The sequence below is a fragment of the Humulus lupulus genome, chromosome 8, assembly GCF_963169125.1.
Source record: "Humulus lupulus chromosome 8, drHumLupu1.1, whole genome shotgun sequence".
Taxonomy (NCBI): Eukaryota; Viridiplantae; Streptophyta; class Magnoliopsida; order Rosales; family Cannabaceae; genus Humulus; species Humulus lupulus.
In genome coordinates, this window is record NC_084800.1 from 36,136,287 (window position 1) to 36,158,210 (window position 21,924).

The window sequence follows — 21,924 nt, forward strand, 5'->3', positions numbered from 1 at the left end:
TATTTCAGAAGAATAAGCTTCAAAATAAGAGATATTTAGACTTTGACTTGTTATCTTATAAGAGAAATCATAACCCTAAAATATTATACATAATGACCTAAAATATTATACATAATGACGTGTTAATGTTTAGTTGCACAATTCATTACTCTTCTTATAATTACTTAATTACAATGTATTTTTAAGAAATGAAATTACAATAATACCCCTGGGTTTACTTTTTCAAAAAAAAAAAAAAAAAAAAAAAGCCCTAATTTTTTGAACGCTATCTACTTCTATCCGTTTCTCCTCTTTCTAAACCAGAGAGACCCGAAACCAGAGATAACAAAATTAAACACCAAAACCCATAAACGAAAACATGTGGAGCTCGGGCACGCTCCAGCACGCGCTTCTCCATCTTCCTCTCGGGCCGAGAAGCTCGACGCCATTGATCCCAGTCCAATTCTCAGTCCCAGCAGCTTCAGCCAACTTCCCGGAATGGCAACAGAGCCCGTTGTGCTGGGCTGGTGGGAAGCGTAACCCTTTAGTAGGGGTGGTGATGGCAAAGCCTCCAGGGTCTAAGGACAGCTCGGAGCAGCAAAAATGGACCCAAGAAGGTCTGGTGACGGAGTCACTCCCGAACGGTATGTTTCGAATTAAATTGGATAATGACGACATGATAATCGGGTACATATCTGGGAAAATTCGTAAGAGTTTTATCCGAATACTGCCCGGAGATAGAGTCAACGTTGAGGTTAGTCGCTATGATTCTACTAGAGGTCGAATCATTTACAGACTCCGTAGTAACAAAGATCCTTCTTGAATTTAATCGAAGCCCTTATTATTGTATGACGCGGTTCAATTTTTGAGGCTAATTGATTCCCCACATTGCTATTCACATTTGTAACAATTGGGATTTGTACTACTGGTAATTTAGAACTATATAATTGAGTTTGAATCTCTAAATGCGCCCATATCTTCAATTGGTTTTTGTAAAAATAACATGTATAAATTTAAGAAAATGTATCTTAATATTAGTTCTAGTACTGGAATTGGTGGTACGTAGCTAAGTGTAAACTGAACTCCATATTGCTTGCCCTTTTTAGTGTTTGTTTTCAAGTAACCTCATTTTGAGGTAAAAATGCAACAAAATAAACCGATAATTTTTAGCAACTGGAATTAGAAAATGATAGACATTATTCGCCTTGCTAAAGATAAAGATTACTATTTTAACCAAAGTTATTCCCCTTCCTAGAGATATAACTCTGACACTGTACCAAGAGAAACCAAGAGATGATATAACATAATAGGATTTATTTAATAGTTGAAAGATTCAAAAGCAAGAAAGGCAGATTAGGGACTCCAGCTGAGACACATGTTATAATTCATGTTTGGTAGAGTGGATGGAGATTAGGGAGAGGAAAGTTATAATTCATAACTTATTATTTATTTTTTAAATTATCGCATCTTTTTTATATAATTTTTTTAAGAGAGGTATATTTGTAAAATTTGACAAATTAGAGAGGAGAGTATAGATTTTTTTATTAATGGGAAGAGTTTATACGGTGGATTGAAAATAATTTATAAGTTACTCGTGACATCATTAATCACAACACTGTTTTAAATGAACTAGACCCCTTACCACCAATTAATGCTACTGTATATGTTTTTAAATAAATAGAAGTGAGAATGGAAACAAGAGTTAAAATAATAAGAGTTCTAACTAGGTTGATACCTCTCAAATTCCTGAACAAATTGTATCAAAATATGCCAAACAATAAGAGAAAACAACCTAGAGCAAAGGAGTTCTCGAAGGAGGGGGCGGAGGAGTGTCAACCCATGGTCAAAGAGGTCATCGAACCGAATAGAAATTTGGAGCCCTGGTAAAATTTGTTCAACCATGTTGAATCTGAACCATTTTTCGAAAATACATCCCACCTTCATGGTTTTACTAGTTAGGCATTTGCACAGTATTATTCTATTGAGTAAATTGTCATGAGCTTCAAATTCAATAAGAATGAATTAAATTACTATTTGAATGGTTACAATAAGCTAATTAAAGTGAATTTTAAATATATCAATGTAATTTCTCACAATTAGTATTATAGCATGATCTACTTGTCAAATTTTTATTGTTCTCAGTCAATTATTAAAGGGTAAAAATCCCATAAATAGAAGATCAAGCAGTTATAGATCAGTTCAGTCATGACAAATTAAAATATGATCCAATTATAAAATGAAACCCACTACAATATTAAGCCTAAGTATAAATAAAAGTCCAAAATAAATTGAGCTCAATACAATTCCAAAACAAGTACAAATCAATTTTGGTATGAGTCTTATATGCGTAGAATCATTTTTGTTTGTTTAAAGATTTGCATAATTTGTATCAAAAAAGAAAAGAAAAAAGATTTGCATAATTTGTTGCTCCCTTTATAAATTCTTAAAGGTAAAATTTTATCCCTACATCAGTTATAACAAACATTATGACTTACCATTAATTTTCACTAACAGTTATCACTATAAATACTTATTATTGAAATGAATTATACCATTTTGGATCCCCTATTGTGTAAAAATACTTGTGCGGATCTTATGTTTTAAATTTTTTTATTTTGGACTTTATATTTTGTAAAAGGTTATAATTAGGACCCTATACCCAAAATATTTTTTAATACGACTAAAATACCTTAGTTATAATAAATGTTTACACTATTTGTACATGTGTTTTGTAAAATGTTCAAATTAAAACTCTAAAAGTAATTTTGGCCAAAATAAATTTAATATAACCTAAATACCTTTACATTTATGAATTAATTAATTAATTAAAAACAAAAATAATTTAATACTCAAAATAAAACAAAAATAAATATTTCTAATTATTAAAAATATATTTTTAAAATAAAAAATTAATTAAAACATACATTTAAATTAATAAAAAGTATACATAAAAAATAAATATATGGAGTGTAATTATAAAAAAATGTATTTTTTAAAATTTATGAAATATGGCGTATATATATATATATTTTGGTCGTATTAAAATTTATTTTGATCAAAATTAGTTTTAGGGTCCTAATTTTAGTATATTTTGTAAAATACAAAGTTTAAAATAATATAAACTTTTACATAACTAAAAGTATTTTGATTATATTAAAAAATATTTCAGATTTATGATCCTAATTGTAACTTCTTACAAAATATTTGGTCCAAATTGATACCTTTACAAAATACAGTAATCAAAATAGAATTTATAAAAACATAAAGTGCAAATTGATATTTTTACAAAAACACAAAATCTAAAGTGGGTTAATCCTATTGAAACAGTCATAAGAATTTCTTCCACTTAGGAGTAGTCAATAATCATACATTTTCATTCATTTTCCAAAGAATGACCACATCTACATTATTTGAAGGGTTGAATGTTGATTAGGATTTTTATTGGGTCCTCGTGGATAGATAACATAAATGGAACACCAATCAAAGTGCCCTAAGATTTGATTCCTGCCGATATATATCCTTAAAATATAAGATAATGACAAACAAGGAAAACAAATAAACAAAATACTTTTTCAACGCATCTCATTAAATTGCTGTGACTGGTTTAGAAATGTGGAAAAGGAAAAGTCTATAGTGAACTTAATATTTAATAAGTTCCCTTTTGTCTCTTTCTCCTCTTTTCTCATCATTCATCAAGATTTTTTAGTGTACACAACTCCCTTTGATTGGTAAGATTCAATTATCAATGTTTTTTTTAAAAAAAAGGGTTATTAAGAATAAAAACACATAAAAAAGAAGTCAGTGCCTCATATTGGCCAAAAGAATAAAAATAAAAGCAAACTCAGTGTATGCCAGTGCCACTATTGTTGTTTTTATAAAAGAGAAGCAATGGGTTCGCTCAAATTAATCAATCTCTTTATTTTCATTTGAGCAAGACTATTTAGAATTTTTAATCAGAATAATAACATATATATATTATTGTGCACTTAATTTTATAATCTTTTTATTTTTTTTGTCTAACTTTTCAAACTTTGGTTTTAGGTAGACCAGACTAATGTTTATAAGGTGAAAAATATCATTAAAGTTATTGAACGAAAATAATGGATTACTCTGCCACAAAAATAATGGATTGAAAAAAAAATGGTGTTTATATTTTTTTGGACTTTGTGTTTTGTATCGTTATTTGTTTGGACTATGTGTTTTGATAAATTTTTTTTAGATCTTGTATTATGTAAAATGATTCAAATAGATCCCTAAACTTAATTTTGATGAAGAAAAAATTGAATATAACAACCCAGTTGTTAGACAAAATAATTTTGTTTTTATTTTATTTTAAAAAGTTCCTTTGGTGAATTATTTATAATTTTATCTCATAAAATTGTAACAAAAATCAAGTTTAAAATTCTATTTGAACTATTTTATAAAATATAGGACCTAAAAAATTATTTGTCACAATAAAGAATCCAAATAAATAATTTGATAAAACACATCTCTAAAATAAATTAAACAAAAAAAATATGAGTTGATTTAAATTAAAAAAAATATTTTTGTAAAAAAAAAGTAAAATAATTAATAAAGAGGAGAATTACTAAAAGGTACTGCTGATACGAGATATTGCTAACCAATCATAATTGTTATCTCATATAAATATTAATTATCTTAAGGTAATAAATAACAATAAAGAAAAGGCACGTGAAAAAGCAAAAAAAAAAAAGTAAAAAGAAAAGTCGGGGCTGGACTCGAGACGAGAGCGTGTTGGATGAAGGCAAAGAACGCGGCAATGACAGTGCTCGTGTCAACCACACCATAGACCTCATATCCTCATCACTGCACACTTGTCTCTCCCTTCTCTCTCTCTCTCCTCTCTCGCTCTCTCTTCTCTGATTCTCTCTGTTCTGTATCAACATCAATCAACACTCTGTTTCTCGTTCCCCGGCCATTCTCTATTTTACACTTCACATTCAGCACAGTGTCAACACATACATATAGTTATATTATATAAAAACGCTATGGCTGGAAGAGAAATCCTTAACAAGATGAAGGTACTTTTTTTTATATGCTCGCTTCTATTTTCTTTCGTGGGTACTCATTCTTTTTCGTTCTAGTATATGGATCTCTGCTCAATTTTACCATTTATTTTTTGGGTTGAGCTTTACTATTCTGATTAGACTGCTTTTGCTTCCTTGTTTTAATTGTTCCTTTGTTGGACACAACAGCCCAATTCTCTAATTATACTAATTTGAATTGGAATTTTCTTTACTCCAATCTTGGGAATCGTACCTGGGATGTTGCATAAAATTTCTAGGGAGTTAATTGTATCGGTACTTTTTGCATTATATTTATATCCATAAAACCCTATTGTTGTAAAACGTTAAGACATATATTAAGTTCTCACTATGATTAGAATAATCATCAATAATAATTAGAGAAGAGTTGATGTAAGAGCCGGGATTTTCTTGGTGCTTTGAAGGTTTAACTCTCGGATTTTGGGAGTTAATTGCAATCTTTTGGGGATCCATTAATTGCAATCTTTGGGTTTATAGAGGTGAAAGATGAGACTGCAGATTCGGTTCTCATTGGCTTTGAGTGCCGGAGAATGTTGATTGTAAAATGTAGAGAGCATGTGAAAGTAAAATCTGAGAATGAATGAATCTCATCTGAGCTACAAGACTTATTATTTATATTTATTGAAAGCAATGTTTAAAAAAGCGGTTTTGAGGAGTGTGAGGCGGAATAAAAACGCACCAAGGCATGCGCCTTGCTTAGCAGAGGTGAGGCGTACGCCTCACAGGCGCTGAGTTGAGGCGGGTGAGGCGGAAATTGACAGAGGCCTACACCTTCGGGGGGCTTTTTTATGGCCAAAAATGCCCAAAATAAAAAACTAGTATAAATAAGTCCAAAAAAAACTGATCAAAACTGATCTTAAATAGGCTCAATCCCAATAAAACTTAAAACAACTAAAATTAGAAATCCATCAGCTCACACATTCCTCCTCTCCTTTCTATCGATCTTCTCCTCTCCTCTCCCTCTCGTTCATCTCCTCTGCCCAGAAACCTGTCTGAAGCTGCTGAAGATAAACCCTATGAGATATTTATGTTTGAGTTTTATGATACATTTTATGGTATGTTTGAGTTTTATAAGACACATTGATCTTACTTTATATTATTAGATATTATAAAAGTATATTTATAAAAATGTATTTTTAATTAAATATTGGAGGCATATGCCTCAAATATTTAATTAAAAATATATTTTTATAATACATGAAGATAGAAAGTAAGCCTTGAGGCGTATGCCTCGCCTCACAAAAACAAAATACCTTGAGGCGTAAAAGCGGTATTTAAACATTGATTGAAAGAGTTACAAGAAGAGTCAAAGCAGAATTACAATTATATTCTCAAGTAACTAACCTAGATTACAAAAGATAAAACAAACTTAACTAACATAACGGCCTAGTCAAGTAGGTTCTCTAACAATCCCTACAAGTTAAGTGGTCTGGGAAGAACAGACTTGCTACATAGAGCAGAGAACCGATTCGTGAGAAGGTGCTTGGTAAGCTACTTACCATGTCATGTATGAAATGAAAATTTAATTCAATGTGTTTGGTCCTTGCATGGAAAATTGGATTGACAGCAAGATGAGTAGCAAAAATGTTATCACACCACAGGATTGGGATCGAAGACACATGAAGCTGAAATTAAGAGAATAAGTGTTGGAACCAAGTGAGCTCTGCTGCAGCATTGGCCAAAGCTCGGTACTCTGATTCTGTACTACTCCGAGAAATCACTTTATGCTTGACAGAGGACTAAGAGACAATGCTATCACCTAGGAATACACAATAGCCACCTGCCCTTCTACGATCATTTGGATTGGAGGCTTAATCTGCATCTGTGAAGGTTGCGAGATGAAGAGTAGATGCTGCTGTAAGAGTGATTCCATGCGATTGAGTTCCTCTTAAATATCGAAGTATATTTTTGATTGCAATCATGTGAGCTAGGGTGGTACATGAACTGACATGCTCGTTTGACAACAAAAGCAATGTCCGGACGAGTCATTGTGACATATTGAAGAGACCCTACAATTCTGCGATATTCTGCTGGATCTTCTGGTGGGGTACAATCGTTTTTGGATAATGGTTTTCTCACTGTACTTGGTGTTGGAGCAGATTTGGATTCCATCATTTCAGCATTGGAGAGTATGTCTTTGATGTACTTTTGCTAACAAAGATGTATTTGATTAGTAGAATAGGTAACCCCAATACCAAGGAAGTAATGAAGGTACCTAAATCTCGAACAACAAATGATTGGTAGAGTAAGTGGACAACATGATCAATGTGACTTTGAGAGGAGCCTGTGAGAATAATGTCATGGTAGAGTAAGTGGAAGACAGTAAAGTTCGATCGATGCAACATAAATGGGGGGAAGAACCTGCTTTTGAACAGCGAAAACCCCAAGTTTGCAGAGCCAAGCTGAGCTTGGAGAACCAAGCGCGAGGTGCCTTCTTTAGGCCATAAAGTGCTTTCGACAATTTGCAAACATATGATGGCTGAGAACTATTAATGAGCCCCGGGGGCTGAGACATGTAAACTGTAACGCCCCGCGTCACTATGGCTGCTTCCTGGAATGACGACTGGCCCTACAAACCAACACGAGTCTTTCCAGCGTGCTTTGTCCTCACTCGCATGCTTCCTGGGAAAACTTCCTAAGAGGTCACCCATCTTGAAATTACTTCAGGTCAAGCACGCTTAATTTTGGAGTTCGCAAGTGATGGGCTACTGAAAAGAAGATGCATCTTGTTGATATAGGTAGTACCCATCAATCTATTTAAGTTATCTTCAACTGTGTAGTCCTATACCTACACAGTCTTAGAATCATCACACTTGATCTTCCCCAGGTGGTGTGGGATTGCACAGCTTTTTACCCGGTCTTTCCCCCCACGGATCACAGAATTCTGACTGTCACATAAACTATTTCGAAGAGGTCTCCATTTAGAAATGCATTGTGGATGTCTATTTGTCCCAGTGGACACTTCTTGGACAATGCCATGGTGAGCATGACTCCAACTGTGGCCGACTTCGCAACTAGTGAGAAGGCATCAAAGTAATTGATGCCTGCAGTTTGAGTAAATCCACGAGCAACAAGATGTGCTTTTATGCCTGTCAATGGTTCCATTCAGATTGTACTTGATTTTGAAGAACCATTTGCAGTCAATTATATTTGGCATCCAAAGTTCTCAGAACAAGAGTCCAAGTGGCATTATTCTGTAAAGCTTTTAGTTCAAGTGCCATGGGAGACTTCCAATGAGGAGATTAGAGAGCTTGCCTGTATGAAGTTGGAGGAACATGAGGAGAAGCGACCTTTGGGTTTACTAATTCCAGTCATCATAGGGTGCACATTTGTAGTAGTCGTAGACTGCACAATAGAATTGTTAGTAATATTAGATTGCTCAATAATACTAGTGATATTGGGACCAGGTGGAGAAGGAGAACTTGGATGTGAGGAAGCCTGTAGTAGGTAATGAAGATGAGTTATGAGAGGAAGAGATGGGGAAGAAGATATGTTGGGAAGAATACCATGGGAGGCATGAGTAGAAGTATAAAGAGGAAGAATAGCAGGGGTAATTGTAGGAAAGACAGAAGAGTGGAAAGTATTACTTACAGAAGAGTAGGATGGAAAACTTGTTTCATCAAATACTACATGTCAAGTAGTATAGATTTTGTGCGAAGTGGGATCCAAGTAAAGGTATCCTTTGTGATTGGTACTATAACCAAGAAAGATACATGAGGAGGACATGTATTGGGGTTTTGTCGCATTATATGGTCCAAGGCAGGGAAAGCATAGACAACCAAAACATCTCATGAGAGAGTAATTAGGAGATTTATTATATAAGGATTGAAAGGTGATTTCAGATTTAAAACCTTTGTGGGGAGCCGGTTGATGATATAAACTGCAACTTTGAATGCATAAAGCCAATAGTGAAGAGGTAGGGAGGCATGAGCTAGTAAAGCTAAACTAGTTTCTACTACATGGCATGGCGATGTTTCCTTTCTACCCTACCATTTTGTGCTAAGGTATAAGGGCATGATAGTCTATGATGAATGCCACGAGTTCAAAAAAGGAATAAATGAATTAAATTCCCCACCATTGTCGGACTAAAATTCTTTTATTTTGGAATCAAATTGGTTTTTAGCTAAAATTTTCAAGTTTTTAAAAGCGATGAGTGCTTGGTCTTTTGTGTGTAAAGGGTACAACCAAGTGAACCTAGAAAAGTCATCTAGAAACAAAATAAAGTATCAAGATCCATCTATTGCATGGGTTGGAGAAGGACCCCATAGATCGAAATGTATTAATGCAAGTGGCTTAGTAGCGTGAGATGTAGATTTTTAAAAGGGCGCTTGCGACTCTTGGCAAGTTGACATGAAGAACAATTGTGAGCTTTATTATATGCAAATGGTTTATTACATTTTTGTAAAACATTATTGACAGCGTCAGACTTGAGTATGGTGGAAAGATTGGCACATTTGGTTGGAGATTTGGATGCAGCTTGCAAGGCTTTGAAGGCTTGAAGAGTGTAGAGTCCATTATCAAGAGCACCTTGGTGTAGTAACGTCTTTGTTGGCAAATCCTTGATTTTGTAGGAATTTAAATAGAATTCAAGGAACACATAGCCAGTTGAGGAACATGATAGATATTATGTAAATAAAAGGAGTGATTGGAAGTATTTACAGACACATGACCAATGGAAGTAATAGGGATTGAGTGACCATTACCAATGGTTATGGACTCAAGAGCCATTGTAAGAGGAATGGTTGTCAAGATTTGTTGGATATGGGGTGAGATGGTGAGGTGCACCAGAAATGAAGCAACCATTTATCATCAACAATCGTGTTGGTAATGGCAACCATAGCATATACTGGTGGTGTTGCTAACTATGGGGCAGAGGAATGTGGAGCTAGCAGATGCGAATCAGAGTGTCTATAGCTAGGGATGGCAAAAAAAACCTGGTGGATCGGGGCAGGTTGGAGCCCCGACTTGACGGGGCAACCTCTGTTCCGGATATAAGTTGGGCAAAAACGGGGTGGGTCGAGATCCGACCCGACCCGCCAACAATTGAAGCGTGTCGGATCATGACCCAATCTGGTTGTTTTTTTTTTGTAATAATTTTTTTTTAAGAGATTAATAACTATCTGTGGATTTATTTCAGTAATTAGTTAGTTGACCACACCTGTAAATAGGGATCAATTTGGTATTAATACCAAATATTTTGTATATTTATTCTTTCTAAAATTAGGGGATTTTACAGCTGTACTTTCTAGAATTAGTTATTTGTATTTATTAGGTCAGATCCTAGGTTGTATATATATTCCCTCTCTTTGAGATAATAATACACAGAAAATATTCAAACAATCACATGGTATCAGAGCTCTCCAATTTTTTCTCTGCCTAGCTCTCCAATATATATTTTTTTTTCCTTTCCTCTTCTCCGTGTGTTTCTGTTCTTCTTTCCTGACTGCTGAAAAAGACAGCTCCATCTCAGAGGTAACCTCCAAGACCTCCTCACTAGATCAGCCTCTCTCTACTCCAACTTCCTCTCACGGCAATGAAGCTATCTCCCTAGTTACCAGTCACAAATTCAATGGGCACAATTATCTTCAGTGGTCCCAATCTGTGGTGATGTATATTGGTGGAAAAGGCAAGGAGGAGTATCTCACAGGTGAAATCTCTGCTCCAAAACAAGATGATCCTGCCTTCAAAACTTGGAAATCTGATAATCACATGATTAAATCATGGCTAATTAATTCTATGAACAATGATATAGGAGAAAATTTTCTCTTATATGCCACAGCAAATGAACTATGGGATGTTGTCAAATATTCTTATTCATGTTCTGAAAATACCTCAGAACTTTTTGCAATCGAAGCTGCCTTGTTCGATCTCCGCCAAGATGATACCTCGGTCACGCAATACTTCAACACTCTCACACGGTATTGGCAACAGCTGGATTTATTTGAAGAATATGCTTGGAAATGCAGTGATGACACTACTCTATATCGTACTATTGTGGAGAGAAAGAGAACTTTCAAATTTCTTCATGGCCTTAACAAAAATTTGGATGCAGTGCGGAGTCGAATCATGAGCACCAAGCCACTTCCTAAGGTCAAAGAAGCATTTTCAGAAGTTCGTCTTGAAGAAAGTAGGAAAAAGGTTATGATGGGCTCTCATAATTCTTTTTCAGATCAAGAATCATCTGCCCTTGCTGCTGGAAGACAGTTCCATGAAACAACTCCTTATACTCGTCAAACTAAGGGGCGCCCCTGGTGTGATCACTGCAGAAAACCAGGACACTACAAAGAAACATGCTGGAAAATTCATGGAAAGCCTCCAAATTGGAAGCCAAAATCCTGGGGTGATCGTGAAAGTAGGGGGAATGTTGCTTCCACTACTGGTTTCACAGCTGAAGGAAAAAATGAGGCAACTGAATCAGCTCCTTTCACTAAAGCTCAGCTTGAGGCCCTTTAGCAGCTTCTAAATCAGTCCTCCACATCGTTGACTGCCTCTCATGGTACTGGAATGTTGGCAGAACGAGGTAATAAATCAGTAGCTTATTTTGTCAATAAAAGAACTACTAAACCTTGGATTCTTGATTCTGGGGCGTCAGATCACATGACAGGAGATGTATCCAATTTTTCTGAGTTTCACATGAGTACAGGAAATCAAACTATCAAAACTGCTGATGGAACACTCTCTAAAGTTGAGGGTATGGGTTCAGTCATCATAAATAAAGACCTAACCCTCACATCTGTACTCTATGTACCAAAATTGGATTGTAATTTACTTTCTATTAGTAAATTTACTCGTGACCACTATTGTGTGACTAAATTTTTCTCAAATCTTTGTGTGTTTCAGGACTTGGATTCGGGGAAGAGGATTGGCAGTGCTGAGATGTGTTCTGGTCTGTATGTTCTAAGGAATGAAACTCAATCTACTCGCACAGCCCAAAAAATTAGTTTGCTTTCTTTGAATAACCAATCCATTTCTTGTTCTAATAAAGATAGTGATATTATGCTATGGCACTATCGTCTTGGTCATCCAAATTTTTTGTATTTGTCAAAAATGTTTCCCTCTTTATATATTAATAAAAATCCAAACTCCTTTTGCTGTGAAATTTGTCAGTTTGCAAAACACACTCGCAATAGTTATTCTAGATCAACATATAAACCATCCAAACATTTTTCATTAATTCATAGTGATGTTTGGGGCCCTTCGCGGGTCAATACTATAACAGGAAAAAGATGGTTTGTATCTTTTATAGATGATCACACGAGATTAACTTGGGTGTTTCTCATGAAAAATAAATCAGAAGTGGGTGAAATATTTCAGCGCTTTCATTCTACGATTCAAACACAGTTTCAAACTAAGATTCAAATTCTCAAAACCGACAATGCCAAAGATTTCTTTAATTCTATTCTTGGTCCTTATCTGATACAACAAGGCATCATTCACTTAAGTTCTTGTGTGTTGATACTCCTCAGCAAAATGGAATTGCTGAACGCAAAAATCGACATCTCCTTGAAGTTGCTCGATCTCTCATGTTTGGGACTCATGTTCCCAAATTTTTCTGGGGTGATGCCATTCTTACTGCTGCATACCTCATCAATCGAATGCCATCCAAGGTGCTAAAATTTCAAACTCCTTGTCAAACTCTTTTGCAACTATTCCCTCATACTCGGTTCATTAGTTTTGTTGACCCTAAAATCTTTGGATGCATTGTTTTTGTACATATCTATTCACAACATCGTAGTAAGTTGGATCCTAAGTCTATCAAATGTATCTTTATTGGTTATTCCTCCCATCAAAAGGGTTACAAGTGTTATTCTCCTACAACTCGAAAAACTTATAACTCTATGGACGTAACCTTTTTTGAAAAACATGCTTACTACAAATCTGAGATTCAGGGGGAGAATGTAAATGAATCTCATCTTTGGGAGAGTATTCCAGGTACCCATACTGACATTATTCCAGGTACTCATACTCGTACTCCACCTCTCGATCATACTCATACTCATACTCCACCTCTCGATCAATTTTCCAATCCAGTCACAGACACTTCTTCGACCTCTTCAGTCATGGAAAATCAAGGTCCATCTAATTCTTCTCAAGTCATAGAAAATCAAGATCCACTCATGACTATTGAGTCTCAACAACAAGAACCTAAAGAGATTCGTGTCTACCAAAGAAGGAAATATTCTGACAAAGAATTAAAAGATCAAACACATCTTGAGTGTCGCCATGAATTGGAACTGGATCCACATCCTCCAGAAATACATTCAGGTTTGAGTAATCCTAGTCGTGATAATGTTATTCATATAAATGATGACCTGCCTATTGCTTTAAGAAAAGGTGTTCGAGCTTGTACTCAACATCCTATTGGCAACTTTGTGTCCTACAAAATCTTATCTCCATCCTATCAGGCATTTGTTTCTACTCTTGACAGTGTACAGATTCCTCGTACAATTCAAGAGGCACTAACTGATCCTAGTTGGAAAAAGGCTATACAAGATGAGGTCAACGCCCTGGTGAAGAATGGTACTTGGGAAATCACAAAATTGCCAACTGGAAAGAAACCCGTGGGATGCAAGTGGGTATTCACTATTAAGCATAAAGCAGATGGTAGCATTGAGAGGCTTAAAGCTCGCTTGGTTGCCAAGGGTTTCACTCAGTCTTATGGGATAGATTATCAAGAGACCTTTGCACCCGTTGCTAAACTCAACACCATCCGTGTCCTTCTCTCTCTTGCTGCAAATCAGGACTGGCCACTACACCAACTAGATGTTAAGAATGCTTTTTTGAATGGTGACCTTGAAGAAGAAGTCTATATGGATATCCCACCTGGTTTTGAGAATTCATCCAACCATGATAAAGTATGTAGACTCAAAAAATCTCTATATGGCCTTAAGCAATCTCCACGAGCATGGTTTGGAAAATTCACTAAGTCTATCATTCAGAATGGCTATACACAATGTCAGGCAGATCACACATTGTTTGTCAAACTCGACTCAGATAAAAGGATAGCTATCCTAATCGTTTATGTTGATGATATAATATTGACAAGTGATTACAAGGAGGAACTAGTAATGTTGAAAAGTTTCTTATCAAAGGAATTTGAGATTAAAGATCTAGGGTATCTCAGATATTTTCTTGGCATGGAAATTGCACGATCAAGACATGGCATTTTTGTTTCTCAACGTAAGTATGTTCTCGACTTACTCAAAGAAACAGGAATGCTTGGGTGTAAACCAGCCTCAACTCCAATGGAATCGAACAAGAAAATTGGCTCGGGGACTGATTAGACACCTGTGGACAGGGGGAGATATCAAAGGCTAGTTGGACGTCTTATTTATTTATCTCACACTAGACCTGACATTGGTTTTCCTGTTAGTGTGGTGAGTCAATACATGAATAATCCAACAGAGGAACACATGGAAGCAGTTACAAGGATCCTGAGATATCTCAAGATGACTCCAGGAAAAGGTGTGCTTTTCAGGAAGAGTGAAAATAAGGAAATCAGAGTGTACACTGATGCACACTGGGCAGGAGATATAACAGACAGAAGGAGTACTTCAGGTTACTGTTCTTATGTTTGGGGTAATCTAGTAACATGGAGAAGTAAGAAACAGGCAGTTGTTTCTAGAAGCTCAGCTGAAGCTGAGTTTAGAGCTCTAGCTCTTGGCATTTGTGAGGGAATTTGGCTGAAAAAGTTACTTGGCGAACTGGGAGTATTTACAGAAGAGTCTATCCAAATGTTTTGTGACAGTCAAGCTGCCATTAGCATTGCAAAAAATCCTGTACATCATGACAGGAATAAACATATTGAGATAGATAGACACTTCATCACTGAGAAGATTGAGAATGCCATTGTTCAAACCGTTTATATTCCATCAAGATTTCAAACAGCTGACATCCTCACTAAAGCTCTCCCAAGAACCAGCTTTGAAGATTTAATTTGCAAGCTTGGGATGTTTGATATACACAACCAAGCTTGAGGAGGAGTGTGGATTTATTTCAGTAATTAGTTAGTTGACCACAGCTGTAAATAGGGATCAATTTGGTATTAATACCAAATATTTTGTATATTTATTCTTTCTAAAATTAGGGGATTTTACAGCTGTACTTTCTAGAATTAGTTATTTGTATTTATTAGGTCAGATCCTAGGTTGTATATATATTCCCTCTCTTTGAGATAATAATACACAGAAAATATTCAAACAATCACACTATCACTATTTAGGGTGATCCACGATCCAAATATATATATAAATAAGACAGTATATTTAAGAGAGATAGAATAGAATATTAATGTTTTGTTTTGAAGAATATTAAATTTTATTTTATTTTAGTAAGGAAGACCATTTATAAAAAATTTAGGCAGCTCATTTATGTCTAGTAAGGCAGAATTTTTTGTCATTTATTTTTATATTGTAACATTTTAAAAAAATTAGTCTTTCTTTTATTAAAGAAAAAAAAAACCTTGTTGGGTCGGGTCTGACCCGCCCCATCACATCCAGTGCGGGTCTGACCCGACCCGCATAAGGCGGGGCGGGGCGAATCTTTAGCGAGGTAGGGCCGACCTGCCCCATTTACATCCCTATCTATAGCAATTGTAGGCATTGTGACTAGGGCATATGCAAAGTTGACAAATTAGTCTTGATCCATTAGAGTTTCTTGAACCAAGTAAGGCACAACGATCGAAGTTGGTAGAGGCCTGATTATAAGGATTGCCACGACCTTGAGCAGATCGATTCCAAGAAGGGGGGTGATAGTATTGCGAGTGGCGATAAGCAACATTGGCCACAATAGGAGCAGCTTCATCCACTGACAATTGTTGTTCAAGACGCGATTCATGAGCCAAGAAAAGGCTAGTAACGTGTTCAAAAGAAACACCCTTCGATTTGGAGGTGATAGACACCACAAAAGAGTTGTACTTGACTCTTAGGCCAGCAAGAAGGTAAAGTACTCTCTATCCGAGATTTTCTTTGAGACAACAGCTGGTTGGTCAGTAAGACTTTTAACTTTGAGAATGTAGTCCATCATAGAAGACACATCTTTCTTGATGGTTTGTAATTGGAGGTGAAGTTGCATGGTTCGAGCGTGAGAAGAAGAGGAGTAGATCTGACTCGCAGACCAGGCAGCAACACTTGTGGTGTGTCCAACAATCTGGGACATGATTTCTTGAGTGAGACTGTGAGAGACAAGTAGATCCAACTGAGGATGAGTCGATCTTTCCTTTGCCAAAGCAGAAATTTAGGATTGAGACCTGGAGTTCCATCGACATGTTGAGCAGGAGCAACATTAGTGCCATCAAGAAAGTCTTCAATGGCATTGGCATAGATGACATTTTCCAATTGCGCATGCCAGAGGAAAATTTGTGCGATCAAGCTTGACGCTAAGAGTATGATTCATTGCTTGCGAGAGGGCAAAAAATTGTTGTTGTTGAGCTGTGAGAGCAGACAAAGATGAAGTAGTGGTGGCAACCGCAGGGACATTGGACTGAGCAGGGGTAGTAGAATCATCAGTGGTGGTGTTCACCATTGTAGAACAGTAGAAGAAATTGAGGAAAAATAGTAGAAGAGAAATCAAGAAAGGATCGAGTAGTAGTCTGATTACATGTAAAATATAGAGGGTATGTGAAGTAAAATCTCAGAATGAATGAATCTCGTCTGATCTACAAGACTTATTATTTATATTGAAAGAGTTACAAGAAGAGTCAAAGCAGAATTACAATTATATCCTCAAGTAACTATCCAAGATTACAACAGATAAAACAAACTTAACTAACATAAGAGCCTAGTCAAGTAGGTTCTCTAACATTTATGACGCTAGTTCTTGTCTTTGGTTTTTGGTTAAAGGTGCATCATTACATTTTGTCTATGTCGTAAAAAGGTTAGTCCAGATATTTGTTCTTTGGGTACGTAAAATGCTTTAGTAAGCTCAGTTGATCATTAATATGATAGGGGCACGTACTAAAAGAAAAAGAAAAAATTAATCGTACTAGCTTCTCTAGATCCACTGTCCCTTCATTGTTTGTAGTACGAAGTACTCTGTGCTGGAAAAATCAAGTTGAGAATAATGCAAGTCTTTTACAGGAAAAGGTGGGACTAGGTCCATCGGATTGTGAGTCTGGGAAAGGGAAGAGCAAACTGCAAAAGCATGTCACACATGGCTTTCACTTGGTGAAAGGAAAGGCCCATCATCCCATGGAAGATTATGTTGTTGCACGGTTTAAGCATGTTGAAGAAAAGGAACTAGGATTATTTGCAATATTTGATGGCCATTTGAGCTCTGAGATCCCTGGTTACTTGAGAACACATCTCTTTGAAAATATTCTGAAAGAGGTAATCAACAGTACACACACAGTCTTTTCGTTTTGGGATGTTGTAGTCTTTCATACTTGTGTTGTTTTTGTTAGCCTGATTTCTGGACAGAACCAGTGAAAGCAGTAAGGAGAGCATATCGCATAACAGATGATGCCATTCTGAACAAGGCAGTTGATTTGGGCAAAGGGGGGTCAACTGCAGTTACAGCCATATTGATAAATTGCCAAAAGTTGGTTGTGGCCAACGTTGGTGATTCTCGGGCTGTCATATGCAAGAATGGCAAGGCCAAACAACTATCCATAGACCATGAACCAAGTGCTGAGAGAGAGCACATTGAGAATAGAGGTGGTTTTGTGTCCAACTTCCCAGGTAAAACTAATCGCAATTGTCATGACAGTAGTTGACTGGTTAACGTTGATTTTTTTTTTGAATACATATTCGGTCAAATGATGAAGGTGGATGAGATGTTGGTTATCAAACATATGTTTATCGCTGTACTCACTATATAATTTTTTTTGTAACCAGGGGATGTTCCTCGTGTTGATGGTCAATTGGCTGTGGCGAGGGCGTTTGGTGACAAGAGTTTGAAGATGCATCTTAGTTCTGAACCTGACGTGACAGTGGAGCTCATTGATGATGAAACAGAGTTGATTATTTTGGCTAGTGATGGGTTATGGAAAGTAATGACAAACCAAGAAGCAGTAGATTTGATCAGACATATAAAGGATGCTCGCTCCGCTGCAAAGCACCTTACAGAGGAGGCTCTTCACAGGAAGAGCACTGATGACATTTCCGTTGTAATCGTCCGCTTCTAGTCGTTATATGTATATATATATATTCATATTCATATATGTGTATATTTATATATATGTTGCGACACACTTAGTTTTTTCTTTTCCCACTCTCGTTTTTGGGTTAAAACAGCCACAATAATGTGTAGCATATCGTGATATGTGTAAACTATTTCATGCGTGCATGACATGAAATGAAATCGTGCTTAATGTCTAATTGGCTATATGTTAATAATTTTTCACTTAACAACAGCAACTGTTTCTGATTAACAATAATAAAAGGGCGACACTTTATTTATGAAAGTGCTAGACTCTTACATAAACACGACCACACCAAGCAGAGAACAGAGACTTCAACTTCATGAGACCATAGTGCATATCAGCAATGGATAGATACGCACCAGTTATTTATTATGGCATAAATATATATATATATATTTAAATATATATATATATTTATATTATAGGTGGAATATATATGAGTTCCAAAAGGGTGACAGAAGAGAGGGAGCATATACGTATGTATATTATATATTGTAAGTAAATTTGTTTCATGATCTAAAATGGAGATGCTTGTAAGAACTGCCCAGATATTTTTGCTGGTCATCGAACTCTGACCGATTACAGTGTTGAGTTTCTTTTGAGGTTTTGGCGTCTCCATAAGACTCAACTGTGCTCTTCCTGCGCCTCTCATTATGTCCAGCCAAACGCCTACGGCAGCTTCTTTTTGCTTCATCAAACTCAGATACTTCATGGAACCTGTTTTGCTTAACTATATCAATTACTAGTCCAATCAATTTTGTCGAATACATATATAAATATTCCTATACATACAGAAGTAAAAGTATTCTAAAAGACATGGTGTATTAGTAAATTGTCCGAATTTTGGACCTTATTTTAAGTGAAATGTTCGTTTTTGAAAATCTGTCAATTAAAATGTTCCGTTGTTGTGTTCTGATTAGCAAAAGTAATATGCTCAATAGAATTACAATGCATATATATCACTTTGTTCGTGACAGAGTCCTTGCTCGCCAGCTTGATGTTCGATATGTGGACTCTGAAAATCAAATTGCTGATCTGTTCACAAAGCCTCTTTCCACAGCACCATTTCTCTACCTTTATGACAAGTTAATACATGGTCTCCACCAGTATAACTTGAGGGGGGATGTTAGAATAACAGAATAACAGTATACCAGTCTTGTTGTTACACTAACAGCATTAACTAAGGCTAGTTTGTTACAGTTTGTTATAACAGTTACTTTCTCATTTTTCTGTTATTGTAATAGCTGTATTTCTGTATCACTGGAACTAATCTCAGTATAAATATAATCGAGGCCAACCATTTACGGTTGAGCAATTCATTTTCATCTTTCACATTCTTCATACACTTTTTCTTGGGAAAAACTCTGCAAAATCAGAGTTTCTTCACACGAGATTAAATTAAACAAACGTAGCAAAATATCCTATGCAATTAAATGCTAAAATGGATAGATAGCAATTACAGACAGAAAGAAAATTAATAATTTGGGAAAAAAAATTGTTGGAAAGGGATCATAACATCATGATATATTTAGACATGCATGTTCAGTCATTTAAACAATTTAATATAATGCATGCATTGTATGACATTTTACGACCATCATGGACTTTGACGGAATGTACAATTTGCATTAGTCGCCATGGTTAAGAAAAAAATGATTTTTTTTTTGTTAAATATAAGAGGTTTTTTTTTTAATGTATTTACAATTGTTCTGAATCCAAACACATAAATTAAATGAACTTTATCTTTTACCCTCCTAAAATCCAAGATCCAAACAAAGGTAAGAGTAAACAGATTTGGGGTTTGAGAGAATAGTAGGAGAACGATGGATTTTGTTGATTTTCATTGGCATTGACAGCATGCAAAAGCCTCCCAGTCACTCACTTCCATCTCTCCCTGAAACTTTCACAGCAACAATGGCTGCTACTGCTACAGCTCCTCGTATCACTAACTCTCATTATTTGATTAAACCTTATCTATCTCACATTGGGGGTTTATAATTTGGAAAACCTAGAAAATGAAGGGAGTGTTATAGCTCATTTATGGGTTTTTAAAAAAAATACAATTATGGAATTCTTAAGGGGACGTTAATTGTATTAGTTCTGTGTGTCTGTGTCTGTGTTTTTTTAATTATCAAGCCCAAAACTTTTTCATCAAAAGATTTACTAATTTACTTATTGTTCATATACATTTCTTCTGATCTATCTAATAAGTTTAGATTTGCGGAAGAACTCATCCATTTAACTTAATGTATATCTTGAAGTTTTTAATGTAGCACTAAATCGCTTCATATTTGACATTGTTCCTCATTGCCAAAGTCAAAGTATATGAATGCGCAGTGGAGATCTCTCTATATGTTGAATTGTTGATCGAATATGACATTAATATTATATTTTGTTTTTCAATAGGTTTCAACTATAATCTCACCAATATATATATATAGATCGACACCATAACATAGACGGGTTTAATTAGTATATAAGTACGTGCATAAAACGAACGTACATGTTTAGATCATCACTATAAATATATGATGCATTGCTCTGCATGCATGTATATATATATCAGTGGTAACTATTAGACTTGAGTATGTATTATAATTCAATTATATATATATATTATAAGAAGAAGAAGAAGAAGAAGAAGAAGAAGAAAGAACTAGTGTTAATGCCAGCAAAATAAACAAAGAACGGAGAGAGAGAGAGATGACCTGCTACATTGCTGGCAAAACCGCTGTCGGAGGCCGGAAACGACAACGATGGATGCTTTGGAATGAAACTCGCAGACCTTATGGCGGCGGTGATAGCGTTTCGCATCATTTAGATCAGCTCCGCACCTCTCTGCTTGACAGGTCGGTGACGAGACATCACCACCGCCTGCTCCAGACGCCCTTGACGAAGATGACCTCCCTTGCAGCACCGCCCCTCTCTTCCTCTTATCCTTGTCAATCAAGCTGCTTGATTCACCTCCGCCTCCGACTACTTCTTCATCCTCGGTGTCAATCAAGTTATTGTCCATAAAAACCTCCTCCTGCTGCTGCTGCTGATCAACAATCTCAGTAGTACTATTTCTACTGTTACCCTTTTCTCTCCAACTTTGTCTCAGTTTATCATATATAGTTCGCCTTGGCTTCCATGGGGATGATCCCAATTAAGAAAGATAGGTTTATATATAGTGTTGTAATAGTAGAATGGTGTGGAGTGGAGCTTGGATCGAGACCACTTGTTGTGAAAGCCAACTGGCTAATTTTAATTAGTAGAAGAAAGGTGATCAAAAAAGTTGGACCTAGGACCACACTCCACAAACCCATTTTTAGTGTCGGATTGCCTCGGTGAAGACTTAGTGGAATAAATCGTAAATGAAAATGACAAATATCTATTTTAATAAGAACATATAAAATTACTAGCCTCTTATTTTATTTTATTATTACTATATAGACTTTTTTTCACGTTTTATTTTTTAATGTTACATATGCATGCATCATGTATGGTCTCGTCTTTTTCTCACACAATTAATGATGATTACGTGTAGATCGTATGTACGTCATCATATATATAAATGTATGTGTATATATACACACTATAACCCAGTTTTAAAAAAAAAAATGTTAATAATGGCACAAGAATATTGACAGTTTAATTATTCATTAATAGGGTTCATTAATTCACAAATATCCGTGCACAATAATTCGAAATTTCGAACAATACCTTACATATATTTTTTAGATTTACTATATTTTA

At 35.7% G+C, this 21,924-nt stretch overlaps 2 protein-coding genes across 3 annotated transcripts; one reads left to right on the forward strand and one right to left on the reverse strand.

The window, feature by feature from the left end:
• The first annotated feature begins 4,680 nt into the window (after positions 1–4,680).
• LOC133796790 (probable protein phosphatase 2C 39) lies at positions 4,681–18,361 on the forward strand. 2 transcript variants are annotated; one of them, XM_062234453.1, is made up of 4 exons: positions 4,711–5,021; positions 17,123–17,371; positions 17,446–17,722; positions 17,879–18,361. In XM_062234453.1, the coding sequence occupies exons 1-4, from the start codon at positions 4,989–4,991 to the stop codon at positions 18,166–18,168; spliced, it is 849 nt and encodes a 282-aa protein (XP_062090437.1). In that variant the 5' UTR covers positions 4,711–4,988; the 3' UTR covers positions 18,169–18,361. The 2 variants fall into 2 exon arrangements, with proteins under 2 accessions (XP_062090436.1, XP_062090437.1); XM_062234452.1 differs by lacking the exons at positions 17,446–17,722; positions 17,879–18,361 and having other exon boundaries at positions 4,681–5,021; positions 11,886–17,176.
• Positions 18,362–18,502: 141 nt separating this feature from the next.
• Positions 18,503–21,462, reverse strand: LOC133796791 (squamosa promoter-binding protein 1-like). Its single transcript, XM_062234454.1, has 2 exons — positions 20,895–21,462; positions 18,503–18,903 (listed from the first exon to the last, which is right to left on the reverse strand). The coding sequence occupies exons 1-2, from the start codon at positions 21,200–21,202 to the stop codon at positions 18,696–18,698; spliced, it is 516 nt and encodes a 171-aa protein (XP_062090438.1). The 5' UTR covers positions 21,203–21,462; the 3' UTR covers positions 18,503–18,695.
• Positions 21,463–21,924: the final 462 nt, after the last annotated feature.

Bases quoted from the DNA above. Each gene is read 5' to 3' on its own strand.
- LOC133796790 (XM_062234452.1), top strand. From the start codon at position 12,569: ATGTTTGGGACTCATGTTCCCAAATTTTTCTGGGGTGATGCCATTCTT.
- LOC133796791 (XM_062234454.1), bottom strand. From the start codon at position 21,202: ATGGACAATAACTTGATTGACACCGAGGATGAAGAAGTAGTCGGAGGC. The intron at 18,904-20,894 runs GTCATCTCTCTC...TAAGCAAAACAG, and splicing joins TTTTGCCAGCAATGTAGCAG to GTTCCATGAAGTATCTGAGT.